General features: G+C 33.4%; 1 protein-coding gene across 3 annotated transcripts; it reads right to left on the minus strand.

Moving 5' to 3' along the window:
* Window positions 1-7,822: 7,822 nt before the first annotated feature.
* On the minus strand, window positions 7,823-13,715 carry LOC127516276 (endonuclease domain-containing 1 protein-like). Of its 3 annotated transcripts, none has more exons than XM_051900749.1 (5): window positions 13,566-13,715; window positions 12,898-12,963; window positions 11,234-11,267; window positions 10,837-11,153; window positions 7,823-8,690 (listed from the first exon to the last, which is right to left on the minus strand). In XM_051900749.1, the coding sequence occupies exons 4-5, from the start codon at window positions 11,116-11,118 to the stop codon at window positions 8,070-8,072; spliced, it is 903 nt and encodes a 300-aa protein (XP_051756709.1). In that variant the 5' UTR covers window positions 11,119-11,153; window positions 11,234-11,267; window positions 12,898-12,963; window positions 13,566-13,715; the 3' UTR covers window positions 7,823-8,069. The 3 variants fall into 3 exon arrangements, with proteins under 3 accessions (XP_051756709.1, XP_051756727.1, XP_051756718.1); XM_051900767.1 differs by having other exon boundaries at window positions 11,234-12,504; XM_051900758.1 differs by lacking the exon at window positions 11,234-11,267.
* Between the last annotated feature and the right edge of the window lie 3,438 nt (window positions 13,716-17,153).

A 17,153-nucleotide genomic window follows, 5' to 3' on the forward strand; every position in this document is an offset into this window, starting at 1 on the left:
ACATTTGTGGTATTAAAAAAAAGGAGAAATTAAAAAAAAAAAATTTCAAGGATGTAATAAATTAATCAAAAGTGGCAGTAAAGTCATTTATAATGTTACAAAAGATTTATATGTTTTAAACATTTAATAAATAATCTTAATAAATGCAAATAAATGCTGTTCATTGAGCTTTCTATTCATCAATAAATCTTGAAAAAAGTATCACCATTTCCACAAAATTATTAAGCAGCACAACTGTTTTCAACATTGATAATAATAATAAATATTCTTGAGGAGCAATTCAGCATATTAGAATGATTTCTGAAGGATCATGTGACACTGAAGACTGGAGTAATGATGCTGAAAATTCAGCTTTGGCATCACAGGAATAAATTACATTTTTAAAATATATTCAGTTCTTTTAATTTGTAATAATATTTTGCAGTCTTACTGCTTTACTGTATTTTTTTTATTAAATAAATACAATTGTAAATTATAATGTTTCCAAACTTTTGACAGGCACTGCATTCTAAGGTTGGAAATGAGCTGAAATTTGAATCAGTGTGAAGATAGCCAATTTAAAACTTAAAACAACATAAAACTTTTGTTTTTAATTGACTAGTCAGTTTTTATGGCTTTTTTCTTTGGTGTCAAAAAGAAGAGCAGTCCTTGTAAACAATATGGAGAAAAGTCACTATAAAGAACAAATAAAATAAACATATTATGCATTTGAAACAATTTGACTTTACTTGAGGTTCAATGTACAGCTGTCCTTGTGTTTTGCAGTTCTTAAACCCTTCAAACTTGTAATGGTCTAGATACCTCTTTTCACTAAATATTTTTCAGGTTTTTAAATAAATTCTTGCCTACAAAAAAACTATTGAACATTTCCACTGTTACTGCTCAGAAAAGAAAAAAAAAAATGAAACATGCATTGAACGTTTTGTTACAACCTGATTGCAGGCAAAACTTTGGGTAAAATCTACCATCATTATATAGTTGACACTTGCTTGAATGTATACTTGTCTGTTTTTATTACGGTGCTACAACAACTACATTTGTGTAATTGGACTTTTAACTCATAAACCTTATGTTTACTGAGATATAGCCCTTGTGACAACATCTCCATGCTGATCTCACCCATATTCAATAAACTTATTAAAAGTATTTTACAAATTCCGCAAATATCAGTTGCTGGACTATGTATGTGAAATGGTAGCAAAAACGAGGATCACGTAACACAGGTGTAACAAACAAACTGAGCTCAATAAAAAGAACTTAAAATAGCATAACAAATACTAACAATTAAACAATGAAATTAAAGATGCATCCAGTCAAAAACTGCTACTCACCACTAGATTATGCATGTGATATCCTTCACACCTTGTTTTCACCAGTCCTGCTCATCTATAATTTCCTCACTTTACTGACATTTATATACCCTCTCCATTCATGTGCTTTCTCAACCATTTCATTTTAGTAAACAGGGAACTAAAACCAGCTTTCAGCTTCTCTTTTTACAGAATTTCGGAGCATTTGATTGTGTGTTAGCTTATTAAGAATACACACAGAACCAGTTTACATACCCCTTAGCAGAATATGCAAGATGTTAACAAAATAAGAGGGAACATAAAACGTATGTGTTGTTTTTTATTTAGCCTACTGTTCTGAATAAGCTGCATCACATAACAGTTTACATATGGTCTACAACAAAATAATAACTGAATTTACATAAATTAACCATTTCAAAAGTTTACATATTGACCTTTTAATACTGTGCATTACATGATTAATGCCTGTTTTTAAGGTTTATGATAATTGCTCATGAGTTGCTTGTTTGTCCAGAGCAGTTAAACTACCTACTGCTCTTTAGATCCTTCAGATCATGTAAATTTTTTAGCATCTTCTGCATATTTGAACTCTTTCCAAAAGTGAACATGATTTTGAGATCCATCTTTTCACACTGAGGACAACTGATGGGCTCAAACACAACTATTACAAAACCTGCAAACATTCACTGATGCTGAAGAAGGAAACGCAATGCATTAAGAGCTGGGGATATAAACCTTTTGAATTGGATGATCAGGGTAAACGGTTTTTTTTTTTTTTTTTTTTTTTTTTTTACACAAAAGATCTGCGACACTGCTTTGTCAATAACTGAAACTGAAATTGCTTTTCAAAATGCAAAAATGTTTCACATTTGCATAATTTCCAACATTTTTGTGGACATTGCAGCATTTCACTAATGATCAGTGTTGGGGTAACGCATTACAAGTAACTTACGTTATGTAATCAGATTACTTTTCAAGTAAGCTAACTAGCATAGTAACGCATTACTTTTTCAATTTACAACAAAATATCTAAGTTACTTTTTTAAATAAAGTAACGCAAGTTACTTTTTCACATTTATTGACTGACAGCTCTCCTGTCCCCATGTTAATAAAAATAAAGTGCAGAGGTGTTGTGTGTGAACATGATGGTTTTTGTAGTTCTAGACTAAATGTGAACATGCATTTACTCATCTCACTTGCATGAAAACATTCAGTATTCCTCAAAATGAATAAAAACAGTGAAATGCAATCTCAGAATTTTACACAAACCTGTAGGCCTAATAATTAACTATATTAAATTACACAAATATACTTTACGTATTTAAAGCTGCAGGCAAGTAACATGCATTACGTAATCAGATTACTTTTTTGATGTAACAAGCAAAATAATGCATTACAAATAACGTACATTACTTGTAATGTACATTACATAATCACATTACTTTTTTGATGTCAATGCAAACTACATTCTAATAACACAAATACATTTATTAACAATCAAAAAAGTTACTGCAGATGAATTATTATTATTATTATTTTTAAAAAAACAGTCACAGTAATTGTATGAATTGTATCTGAAATATATAGCCTAGTGATGCATGATGTCCAATTTAATGGACAGATATTTATTGAATGCATACAAAAGTGTTTAATATTCTCTATTCTGCCTCTTTGTATCGTTCTGATTTCTGACACTAAATACTCAGCAATATTATTGGTCTGACTGCACTGACACTATTAGATGAGAACTGAACTGGGGTGCGTTTCCCAAAAGCAACCATGTTAGCCAACTAACATCGCAAGTTCTGTCGTTACTAACATAGTTCAGGGATTTGGTGTTTCCTGAAACCATCGTTCAAACGAACATTCGCAAACTTGTGTGGCTGGAACGACAGCTCTCCAGACATGTAATAAATCGTTATCTTGAGCAAAATAAGCAAGCTGACATTAAGTACAATGTAGGCTATATCTTTTATTTAGAATATATACAAATATCATTTACATATTTTAGTTTGCCAAGAGATTTTAAGCACCGTTTTTGAAGAGTAACTGAGAAAAATAATAGTTAGTCCTCAGAAGCCATGTCCGTAATTTATCCCGTATATTGTACGGGAAACGCACCCCAGAACTGTCCGATGACTTCACTGCTTTCTCCAGAGCTTCCTTATAGCAGAAGTGAACTCATTTCATAATTATTGAATGGAAATGAATCAATACTGAGCTGTCGCCAGCTGAACAATGACTCTATTTTCTGTTTAGAGGCGCTTTACAGTGGAATTGAACTCTGTTTGCATCATTGATCATTATTTTTCTGTTCACTGCCAAAGGTCCAGAATTTAAGTTTTTCTTTTATTATTTTTTTTTTTATGTGATTATTGTCATCATTGTTTTAATCAATGCTTGTGACAAATATTCTGGGTTGCTGTTTCAAATTAATATGATACATTATTGTAGCTGGACGTGTGTGTGTGTGCCGCGCGTGCAGTTCAGAGAGAGTTCTCCCAATACACTTTTCAAAGCAACAGTGAAGAAGCATCGCCTCTGAATGATGGGGGGAGGGGTTATATATATATATATATATATATATATATATTAATTAAAAGGATTTCTATATTTTATCCACTCAATAGTCTACAATATAATAGCCTATATGGAAGCAATTTGACAACAATGCAGTAAATATTTTAGGTGCATCAAAAAGTCAACTCGTAAAATATGTACGATTTAGCAAAAAACCGTATAAATTCGTACGAATTAGCCACCTCGTAAAATACGTACGAATTGCCGTGAGATCGGGTTGGCATATCAGGTAAGAGTGAATGTTTCTGTTGTCAGGCTTTCTTCAGTAATTTCACAATCATTGGAAAATTATTCATAAAACTGAAAATATCATTCTCAAACTTACACTAAAACATGGTAAAACCGGCAACTTTCATATTGAAGTAGCCTATAGCCTATGTCCCGTGTTAGGAAAGCGTAAAATAAAATAAAAATATAATTTGCTAATTAGTTCACATGCATTATTTTACACACCGGCGATCAAAAGTTTGAAATAAGACTTCTTTCATGTTTTTGAAAGAGGAAGGCTTAATTTATTTGATCAAAAATACAGAAAAACACAAATATTATAAAATATTAATACAATTTCAAATAGGCCTAGCTGTTTTCTATGTGAATATAGTAAGATGTAATTTATTCCTGTGATCAAAGCTGAAAATTCAGCATACTCCAGTCCTCAGTCACGTGACAAATTATAACGTAAAGAAGTATCCCAGTCATTCATTAATGTTAATGATAAGCATTTCAATAATTTAAAATAAAAAACAGCATTTATATTTTTATGTTAGTAAGTGGTGTAAAAAAATGCTCTGTGCATAATGAGCTGGTGTGTTTATGCTGAGGTGTGTTGCAGACCGCGTGTGATGGGCTGCTTTGTGCCAGAAAGTCCAGGGCCACTTTTTTGCCCCAGTCCGCCCCTGCGTTTGAATGATGGTTTCTGGAAACACCAAATCGGTGAACTATGTTAGTAATGGCTGATGGTGATGTTAGTTGGCTAACGATGCTTTTGGGAAACGCAGCCCAGGACGATGACATCACTGCTTTCTTCAGACATGCTTTTTTGCTGAAGTGAACTATTTCCACAATGAACGGAAATGAATCAACACTGAACTGATGCCAGCTGAACAATGACACTAGCTATTTTCTCGTTAGAGCTGCTTTACAGTGGAATTGAATTCTGTTTGCATCATTGATTATTCTCTGTTTATCCCTGTTAAGCTGCTTTAAAACAATCTATAGCCTATTAAACGTACCCCTGAATGATGAAAACACAGAATATCACTAATGATCATCAAATCCTTTTAACAGTTTATTTTACAGATTTCGTGTTTAAGTCTTCCACTTTTTTTTTTTTCACAAAATCTTTGCTCTCTAGAAACCCAGTTTGGGTTGAAATTCTTTGAAGTTCAAGTATTAGGATTATAAACACTGAATACTAACATATGAAATTAAATTAAGGACATGCATCAGAAAAATTTGGAATGTTTAATAAAAATATAATAGGATAACAGCTTGACAGTAAACTGTTTTGTCCATTAAAGCAAGACTATGTAAAAAAAAAAAAAAAAAAAACAGTCACTGTCTCCAAAAGTGGGACTTATGGGATAACAGACAATGCATCATGTTATAAGATCATTATGTTTGCGTGATCCAGGGGATTAAAACATACAATATATATATATTAATGCATTACTCATTTGTTCCTGTGTAGTTATTCATTAATGAAGGATCAATGAAGGAACGTTAACTCTTGTAAACGTTTAAATCATCTTATGACCCCATGAGAAACAATAACCATCTGAATAGGGCTTAAGATATCATAATGTCATCAAATTAATAAAACTTCTACTATCACTGTTTATTTTTAAATTTATGCACCATTTAGCTTAAAGGGTTAGTTTACCCAAAAATGAAATTTCTGTCATTAATTACTCACCCCGTTGTTCCACACCCGTAAGACCTTCGTTCATCCTTGGAAAACAAATTAAGATATTTTTGATGAAATCCAATTTTAACCTCAATAGAAAGCAATGAAATGACCACATTCAAGGTCCAGAAAAGATAGTAAAAACATTGTTAAAATAGTCAACATGACTGCAGTGGTTCAACCTTAATGTTATGAATCGACAAGAATATTTCAGTGCGCAAAAAAAAACAAAAAAAACAAAAACGACTTTATTCAACAAATTCGTCTCTTCCCTGTTATTCTCCTACGCTACTTTCGTTGCAGCACTTCCAGGTTCTACATCAGACCGGCAGCTCAGCATTGGCCAGCGCCTGTTCACGTGAGCAGCATGACACATACATGTGATGCTGACGCAGGAGCTGGAAAATACTGAGCCGGCGTCCAGATGTAAACACAGAAGCACTGAACTGCGTTCACTGCTCCAGCTGTGTACGAGTCTGACAGGGAAGATAAGAAACTGTTAAATAAAGTCATTATTTTTGTTTTGTTTTTGTGCACAAAAAGTATTCTTGTTGCTTCATAACAAGGTTAAACCCCCTGTAGTCACATTGATTATTTTAACAATGTCTTTAATACCTTTCTGGACCTTGAATGATGGTAATTACATTGCTTTCTATGAATATCTTAATTTGTGTTCTGAAGATGAACGAAGGTCTTACGGGAGTGGAACGACATGAGGGTGAGTAATTAATGACAGAAATTTCATTTTTGAGTGAACTAACCCCTTAATACTTATTATAGATCAAAACATAATTCACATATTATTTATGATTAATGTGCCACATTCATATAACTGCACAGTTTGCCCCAAATTGAAAAATAACTTAATGGGGACCAAAATATATTATTGTAAGGAAAAAATACAAAATACAATTAAGCATACAGGATGTACAGCAATTCTTTCAGTAAGGTGCTGCCCTCTACTGGTGAGCTGCAGTCATAATATTATAGGATTTGTGGCATGGCTGGTAAAATGTTTTATTTTCTTTTTGCTATGACAAGTCTACATTTGGATTCTTTGCTCAGTTTTGCACATTGAGTGTGTAGTGACGTGTGCATTCATCTTAAGTCCCTGAATTGTGTGCAGTATAAGAGCCTCCAGCAGGGCCAGCGTGTAATTCATGGTCTTTAATGATCCAAGATTTGCCCTCGATAACGAATGAAGGTCCTTGCACCCCTTAACCAGCTCGATAAGTCATGTCCCCTTCAGAACTCCTGGTAAGTGAGTTCTAAAGCATCCAACTCACCGTCTCCGACATTGTAGGACCAGGAGCATGCGACGGGCCAATCAGCTCCAGCTCCATGAGATGCGGCCAACCTTGAAGTAGTGGCTGAATGCACAAGCCTCTGTCCTGCCGCTCTTCACTCTGACCACCCATGACCTCTGTAGGACCTGGAGGATTTTTCTGAAGATCAAGGCTCAGTTTAACTGCTCAGAACAAACAAGGGACTCATGAACAACCATCACAAAACAAAAAAACAGTCGTAGATCATCCAGGTAACCACACACAGTATTAAGAATCAGTGGTTCACAAACTTTTGAACGGAGCCATTTTAATAAATTCAGCTAATTTTTTGTCTTGTGGATTATATGCAAACATATTTTATGTATACTGATAATGTATAATTGTTTCAATTAATAATTAGTCAAACATCATAATTTAATATTAATTATAACAAAAAAAGAATTAGAAGATATTGGAGAATTACATGTAAAACTGGAGTTTTTTTGTGATTTTTTTTTATTTTCTTTATAATTCAACAGGTAATAATAATCATTTAGTCTGAAATAATAATAAAAACTTTTTGTAAAGTTTCTAAGCTTTATTATCATGGGTTGGCTGTAGAGAAGCGCACAATGAACGAGTAATAAACAAATATTTTTTAATAAATCCAACCGGGAATACGCAGGAAAATAAACAAACACAACCACGCTAAACTTAGACAATACCAGACAATGAAACTGAGGGCTTAAATACACAGAGGATGATTGGCAAGGCAAGTTTATTTATATAGCACATTTCATACACAGTGGTAACAAGTGGTACACAATTCAAAGTGCTTTACGTAAATAAGGAATTAAAATAGTCATAAAATAATCACAACAGATGCATAAGAAATAAAAATATCATGCATAAGAAATAAAAATTCCTGAATCACTAAATTCGGGGCACCCCTGTCTGACTGAAACAGAACAGGTGAATAGCTGATTAATAAGAAAACTAACATGGCAGCTAAAACAGGAACAAAACACAGAGAAAGCTAAACCAAAACTGACTACACGTTACATTTATTTTGAAAGCTTTACTTTTTTGTTTCACTGGGGGTACTGTAGAGCTATCAAACACCTCGAAAGATGTGACTTTATAAAGATTTGCCAACTCTTTCTTTAAATCATTCACAGTTGTGTTCTGGGGAGTGATGTTCTTGTTCTCTCCAATAAATCCTCTTGAAATTTGACATTTGTTATTCTGGTCTAAGCAGCAGTATGCAGTCCAGAAATAACTAGGCACATTAACTCTGTTTTTTAATTTACTTGTACCTGGTGTCACCCCTGTTACTATGTAAACAGAATACTTTTTTGGTAGACATTGCTCGGATAGTGCTTTAGAAATGTTTTCTTCTAGTACCCTCCATTGACCGCTGTTAAAAGAGGAGTTTTGTGGAGCAGCATTGGTGAGAGTGAAGGTGGCGTCAGAACAGTCCTGTGATTGTGCCTGATAGACTGGTGCCAGATGGCCTTTGTGGTAGCCAGACTTCACATAATCTCCATTGAGAGCTTGATGGATTCCACGTAGTTTTATATCCACAGACCCCTCAGATGCCATGGTTGGTCCTGCTTTATCATCATCAAGCTGCAATATTGAATCAATTGAATATTAAGAATGTTTCACATTAGAAGAGAAACAAAAGCATAATACTTAAAGTCCCTCTACAGTCAATAATTGTATCCCTTAAAACTCATGTTTGATAATCAAAATTACATATTTAAGCATTCTTTACTGTGAAATTAATTTCTTATTGCCTTAAAATAGCTTAAACAACCCTTGCTTCATTTAGTACATGCAGATTCATGAATATGCAAATTAGTCCCCGCCTTCTGCACTCAATCACACCATTACATAATTTTAAATAAGACAACATCTTGAAACCTTATGAATCAAATTTCTGTAATTGTTTAACCATTTTGTAATATTTAGTTTGTTTGCTGTGAGACACAGAAGGCGTTTTCTCTTATGCAGCGACTGACAATACAACCATAAAATACACCAAAGCACAACATAAATTCACAAATCACGTCCATTTTATTTGTTCGCTGTACTCCAAATCTCTGTACCCTATAAAAAACTATTACCGCTAGAGAGGACTGTGACTGGAACTCATCATCATTTGAACTACTTTTGGTACCACTTTTGACATTTTCACATTACGCTTGTTTGTCTGTCATTCTTTTATTTATAACAGTAGGTAGTTTAAAGAAATGGTTATGGTAGGTTTAGGGGTAGGTGTAGGATTAGTGGCGCAAAATATTGTTTTAATGTTATATTTTTCTAAAATTGTCATTTTCCTACACATTTCTGTTCTTTATGTTTTATTCTTTTAACATTCTGTATAAAACGGGTAGGTTTAGGTTCGGGATGGGGTTTAGGGAGCTTACATTTATCTACAAAGCAATAAAATGGAAATTATATCTTTATGACATGAAAGATTCGTAAATATTTTATGTTTTTTCGCTGTAAAAATGTAAGTATTTTTACGTTTTAGTGCCATAATTACGTCAATATTGTACGTTTTAGCACCTTTCTAAAAGTACAAAAATGTACGTTTTGTGTCTTTGAAAGTTACGTATTAATACCTACGTATTAACAATGAGACCAGGCTGCACATATATATCAGAAAAATATTCTATAAAAATATAAAATATTCTTTTATTATTAAATATTGTTATTGTTGTATCATTATTTATCTGAAATATTTCACCTTAATTAAAGTGTAGAAGTGCATATTTTTAATGAATGACTAAACAGCAAAGACATTTTTCAATGGCCTGATTTGCCCAAATGAAAATTAGCCCAAGCTTTACTCACCCTCAAGCCATCCTAGGTGTATATGACTTTCTTCTTTCTGATGAACTCAATCAAAGATATTTTAATAAATATCCTGACGCATCCGAGCTTTATAATGGCAGTGAACAGGGCTCATGAGTATGAGCTGAAGAAAGTGCATCCACCTACATCCATCCGTCATAAACGTGTACTCCACACAGCTTTGGGGGGTTAATAAAGGCCTTCTGAAGTGAAGTGATGCATTTGTGTAAGAAAAATATCCATATTTAACAAGTCATGAAGTAAAATATCTAGCTTCCGCCAGATCGCCTTCCGTATACAAGTTACGAAGAAAGTGTAAAACTCTTGCAGTTCAAAAAGCTTACGCTACGTCCTATACAAACGCATCGCTTCACTTCAGAAGGCCTTTATTAAGTCCCCGGAGCCACGTGGAGTACACGTTTATGATGGATGGATGCAGTTTCTTCAGCTACTTGTTGGTATCGCTCACTGCCATTATAAAGCTTGGATGCGTCAGGATATTTATTAATATATCTCCGATTGTATCAGAAATAAGAAAGTCATATACACCTAGGATGGCTTCAGGGTGAGTAAAGATTGGGGTAATTTTCATTTGAAAGTGAACTAATCCTTTAATGCTTTTTGTCTTGAATAGTTTATCTGCTGATTTATAATGATTTATACTCAACAAACTTCATTTTGTGAAATGGTCTGCTTGAAAAAAAATGTGTCTTGTTACTTGGTTTGATAATTTATTATATGCTGGGCTGTTTTTTTTATTAATACGGTCATATTTCTGGTAAAACTTTAATAGCTGTTATCAGTAAATTTGAAAAGACTCCATCCACACCATGGAAAAACATTCTTATGACCAACTAATATGAACAACAAATACTGAACAATAACAGAATACAACCTTTAATATTTCACTTACTTGAGGTTCAATGTACCAATTGTTTTGTCTTGTGCAGTTCTTTATCCCTTCAAACTTGTAGGCTGAGTACACTGGGATCCTGTTGTATGTATCATAATATGTGGCATAATAGTAACGATTATTTAGATTTTGGCAGATCTGCTTGTACTGTGATCCAATAAATGTTGTTGGTGATTTTCCACCTGCAAAAAATTGACCACATTCCTTCTCAAAATCCGGCACAACTTTGGCTGAACCACCGGAGAGAAGAAACAGCATCAGCACATGAAGAAGCAGCGTCATGATGAAGAGGATGAGATGATGAATTATCAAGATCTCTGGAACAACAACAACCACATGTGATAATTTTTTTATAACAGCTTATATTGTGTAATATAAATAACAAATAAACACTTACCTCAAATTTACAGCAGTACAATTCAAAGATCAAGCTATTATTAAGGAAGAGACAATAATGCAAGAATTTAAGAAACGTGAGGCAACACCTTCCATGTAGTAATTAAACGTCTACTATTAAATACTCAATAAATAATAAAGTATAATAAAAGCCAAAGGCAGCTCTACAAATAGTGGTGGTTTCGGTTGAAATTGTGCCAGATTTAGTTTTATACTCTAATAAGATTTCACAACTGGTAATTTTCTGAAAAGATTAAATGCAAAGAAAGGCATAGAAGTGGTTAATATTTCTCCATGTATTTTTCTGGATTTCTGACATTTTAAATTCTGACAAATTAAATTCTGGTGGTGATGCTTTGGATGTAGATCTATCTATATTGTATTTATTGTGTTGTCTAGCATATAATGTGTCGAGGATTTTGAATGTTGTGATGGAATTTTTTAATTAATCATAACTAACATTTCTTATTCCTTGCAGGAATAACATTTATATGCTTTTGAAACGTAAATGTCCCCAAAACTTCCGTGTGTGTCTGAATCATATCTGAATGTAACAAAAGGGGAAATGAAACTTAGGGACAGCTAGACAACTATCTAAACATAATAACCCCATGATATTAAGTAACAAGCAAACTAATAAACACATGATTTGGGCAGATCTTGCTTTACCTAGTAACAGAAGGGTTTGACATTTGAAGAACCAATCATATTGTAGAATGCTTTGTCATGCTCCTATCCTATATAAACTGTTGTATTCTTTTTGCTGGTGGGATTCTCTGTGATTGATACGAGGTCCTCTGGCTGTGATTAAAGCATATTCTTAGGCATAGTCTGGAGTCTGCCTGGTTTATTGCTGCGCAACAAGTTAGGGAACACTAGAGACCTTATTCCCAAGTGATAAAGGGTCAAGACATTAACCAACTCAGCCGACGTCGATTAGGAGACGCGCTAGAGTATAAATTATTTAAGCGTCGATTAGGAGACGTTTAGGGGTGTTGATTAGGACATGACCCAGGTAAACTTAAGTCAGGTGTGTAGGGGAAAATCTACCACAATGTCTTCAGGCTTTGCATTATGTATTTCCCTGGCATCAAAATCATTCTTGGAACGTCACTGTCCATGGATCACTTAGTTGGCAATTTGTAAGCATCACTTTCATGTCCAACTGATTTTAATTTAAGCTAATCATTTGTTTTACTTCTGCTTTTCTCTACTAGCACCAGCCAAGTTGCAGGAAGTTTTTCCACTCAGTCTGACATCAGTGCGCACCCTCTATATCAGTGGAGTACATAAAAAATAATATGCAACATATCATTCAAAGGATAATAGTCTTTATTATTATTATTATTATTATTTTGCAGATTAAAATAAAAAAGAGCGGCCATGTCTCAGGGATGAGTGGATTATATTGGCAATTTTACATTTGTGAACATTGTTTATGTGTGAATGCCATGTATATTGAAACACTGAAACACATTTTCCCCATAAGGGACAATAAAAAGTCAATACAATGCATGCTAATGTCAAAAATTGACTAAAATTATAATTAGTGTAAAGACTAGACTGTCAATTTAAAATGCAAATCATAAAACGTCCTTATGGACAATTTTTTGGTGTCAAAAAGAAGAGCAATTCTTGTAAACAAAATGGAGAAAAGTCACTCACTTGAGGTTCGCTGTCCTTGTGTATTGCAGTTCTTAAACTTGTAGGTCGAGTAAACAGGGATTTTAGCTTCAGTGGTACCATCAAGGAAACAGCATGAGTACAGGTGGAAGGATGTCATATATTAAAGAGAATGTGATAAGATTAATTATGTGCAAATACATTTTTTTTTTTTTTTTTGCATAAGCGAGATAATGGGCTATATACCTCTTTTCACTAAATATTTCTTAGAGCTTTTTACTGTTACTGCCCAAAAAAAAAAGAAAAAAATTAAACATTAATTAAACATGAATTGAACTTTTTTTTACAACCTGATAGCAGGCAAAATTTTGGTAAAATCTACCATCATTATATAGCTGACACATGCTTGAATCATTTCCTTTTTATTACGGTGCTACAACAACTAGGCTAAATGGACGTTTAACTCATAAACCTTATATTTACTGTGATATAGCCCTTGTGACAACATCTCATGTGATATCTCACCCATATTCAATAAATGTCAGTCAGCAGCTGGACTACTACATAACATGGAGTAGCAAATGTCTAGCAAAAATGAAGATCAAATAACACAGGTCTAACAAACTAAATTGAGCTAAATAACAAACAAAACTTAAAATAGCATAACAAATACTATTTAAAGATGCATCCAGTCAAAAACGGTTACTCACCACTCTAATAGATTATGCATGTGATTTTTTTTACAATAACTTTATATTCACCAGTCCTTCTCCTTCTCAACTAAACTTTCCTCCTTTTACTGACATTTATATACCCTCTCTATTCAGTAAATGTGCTTTCACAGCAATTTCATTTTAATAAAAAGGAAAAAAAATAAAAAGGAAACTAAAACCACTCACCTTCTTGCTTCTCTTTTCATAGAAGTCCAGTGCAGTTCAGCGTGCATTAGTTTTTACATACCCCTTGCAGAATATGTAAGATGTTATGTTTTAACAAAATAAGAAGGATCATAAAAAAATTTGTTTTTTTTATTTAATACTGTGCTGAATAAGCTGTATCACATAACAGTTTACATATGGTCCACAACAAAATAACTGAATTTACACAAAATTTGAACCATTTAAAAAGTTTACATACCCTTGACTCTTAAAACTGTGCATTACTTGGGTGATCAATGCCTGTTTTTATGTTTTGTGATATTTGTTCATGAGTCGCTTGCTTATCCTGAGCAGTTAAACTACCTACTGCTCTTTAGAAAAATCCTTCAGATCATGCACTTTGTTTTCTAGCTCTTCTGCATATTTGAATATGATTTTGACATCAATCTTTGAGAGTCGCAAGTAACTCTGTACATATATTGATCTCATTGAGCCAGACAACTTTCTAATTTACAGTCATCAGCTCCGACCAACAAGAAGTCAGCTATTTATGTTTAAGTGTGGATTTTTTAAACCAAGCTCTCAATTTTTAACTACTGCTCAAAACGTAATGTCAAGACATTGAGGATGCTAAATTGCGGATGGATATTGGATATCTTCAACGGTTTGCCCGTGGCAAGGCTTTGTACTTATGGCGAGAAAAGGGAAACAGGAAGTGTGTTATAACTTCTGCATACATTGACTGATTTTGATGAAACTTCAACTGAGTGTTTGTTGTAGGAGGCCGATCACATAGATGTGACTATTGTGAGTCAAAGTCATAGGGCCACCAACTGGCAGCAGGAAGTGCGTCACTTTCAAAATGCTTTGAAATCACCCTCTTATTTACCCGATTGACTTCAATCTTCGTCAGAATAATGTCAAGACATGTCAGATATAGACCTGTGAAATGATTCTTGGATATCTTAAATACTGTTGCCATGGCAACGCGTCAAACTTTAATATTCTTTTTGGGTGTTTTTGAGGCTCTTAGCAAGCTTCAAATTGCATGAAACTCGACAAACACATCAGAGTTGTCAGCCAGTAGACACTGGCAAAGCCTTAGAAACAGGCGTGGAGGAATGCTCTGTAGCGCCACCTTTTGACAAAAGTCAGGGGTTAGTTTTATCTACAGTCACCAAACTCAGTACATATATTGATCTCATCAAGCTGGACAACTTTCTAATTTACAGTCATTAGCTCCGACCAACAGGATGTCGGATATTTTGGTTTAAGTGTAGATTTTTGGAAAAATCAGGCTCTGAATTTTTAACTAGGCTACTTTTCATAGGGGATTCTTACGATTTGCACCAATGCCTATACAATGATGTTGCTACATTGTGAATGGATATTGGAAATCTCGAATGGTGTTTCCATGGGAAGGAATTAAATTAATGACAAATGACAGTGTGTTGTGGTGTGAACTGGTGGCATTGGGTTGGATGTGCCAATATTCACATTTGCATAAGTCCTTCTATTTGAATTCATAATTGGTTGACCACCAATTTAAAATATTAAACAGACAAAAAAATGTTGTTACCAGTTACAGGTAATTATTCAGAACAATTAAACTTGATTTCACGTTCCTGTTAAAATTGAGTTTGATTCCATTTTTTGTTTTCATTGCTTAAACCAGTTCAGAGCCCTGCTTCTCAGAAATTAAAAAAAGGAGGATACTCATAGATTTTACAGAGCATTTGTGTAATTACTTTTTCTAAAAAAAAAACACTTAGACTTCCTTTTTTTTCCCCACAATCAGACGTTATGAGAGTAATGTCGCAGCCACTGATTCAATGAACTCTTGACACTGACCATATTCTGTAGTGTTTACTCTAAATATTTATACATTAAAACTTTGATGATAAAACATGAAACCAAAATGTATCATGTCACTTACTATAAATTGGATGTTTCGATTAGAAATGTATATGTGATGCAAGTTCCACAACACTTCAGAAATTGTATTTATGGATGCATTATTGTTAAGGTTTGGAGTTCATTTGAATATGCAAAGATGCCATTTTGGTAACACTTTATAATAACTGCACACTATGAATCATTAGTTAAGCATTAGTAAATAGTCAATTCATCATTTAAAAAGCATTAATAGACATTAGTAAGCAGTTTATAAATACAGCTATAAATGCTTTGTTCTTATTATTTAGGAGTTGTCAGTGAGATCATTTAGAGAGTGTAAGTAAATGATTATTAAACTATTTAAATGTACATTTATACATCTTATTATTTAGACATATAGTAATAATTACTCAGTGTGTTAATAAATGCTTTATTAACACGTATTCCTACTGCAATTCATTAATTAATTTCGTTCTGTTTTGTTCATTTTGTTGCTTGTTTAGTTCCTTTTTTATTTTTATATGATATTGGAGAGGTTTATTTTTCATGTTATATCAAGTGTACAGTTGTACAGTGAGCGTCAGAGGATGGAGTGTGATTGCACCAGAGATCTACTGTCCCCATCAGACAAGAGTCTTATTTACTTCAGTCACATCACCTATGAATGACTGAGATCTTGATCTTCAGACACCTGATATTATGCAAATATTTTAATATCTTTGGAGTTCTAGATTAAAACAAACACAGTTCACAAATACACAAGAGGTTGCACTTCATTCTTATTAGTCTGATCTTGGATTTGCATACCAACCATATGAATGTTAAGGAGATAGTTCACCCCAAAAATAAAAATTCTCACATATTTTACTCACTCTCATGCTAAACAAAAGCTCAGTGACTGTTGCGTGTCATTTTTTTTCTTTAACCTTATGGAGCCATTATTTTTCATGCACACCAAAATAAGATTATAAGAAACAAAATCATGGACAATGTTATTGTGAGAGATGCAGTTTAGCTAAGAGACTGTCTAAAATATAAAGGTGCAAGAGTCATAACTGCAGATTTTTTAGGTTGTTCTCATGATCTTTCTAAAATTCAACCAAAACATAAATCATTTACCTAAGGTAAACATTAGACCTGGCTACTTGGTCAAAACCTAGATGGGAGAAAAAGACAGACATTCTTAATTCATTAAGCAATAAAACCACAGATTAACTCTTGTAAATGTTTAAATTATCTTATGTCCCCATGAGGAACAATTACCATCTGAATAGGGCTTAAGATATCATAGTGTCATCATATGAAATTAATAAAACTTCTACTTTCACTGTTTATTTAATATTTTTTACATGTATGCACCGTTTAGCTTAATACTTATGATCAAAACATAATTCACATATTATTTATGATTAATGTGCCACGTTCATCTAAACTGCACAGTTTGCCTCAAATACACAATGGAAAAGAACTAAATGACTGTCATAGGGACCAAAATATATTATTGTAAGGAAATAATACAAAATA

This window comes from Ctenopharyngodon idella, chromosome 1, assembly GCF_019924925.1.
Source record: "Ctenopharyngodon idella isolate HZGC_01 chromosome 1, HZGC01, whole genome shotgun sequence".
In the NCBI taxonomy this organism is placed as follows: domain Eukaryota; kingdom Metazoa; phylum Chordata; class Actinopteri; order Cypriniformes; family Xenocyprididae; genus Ctenopharyngodon; species Ctenopharyngodon idella.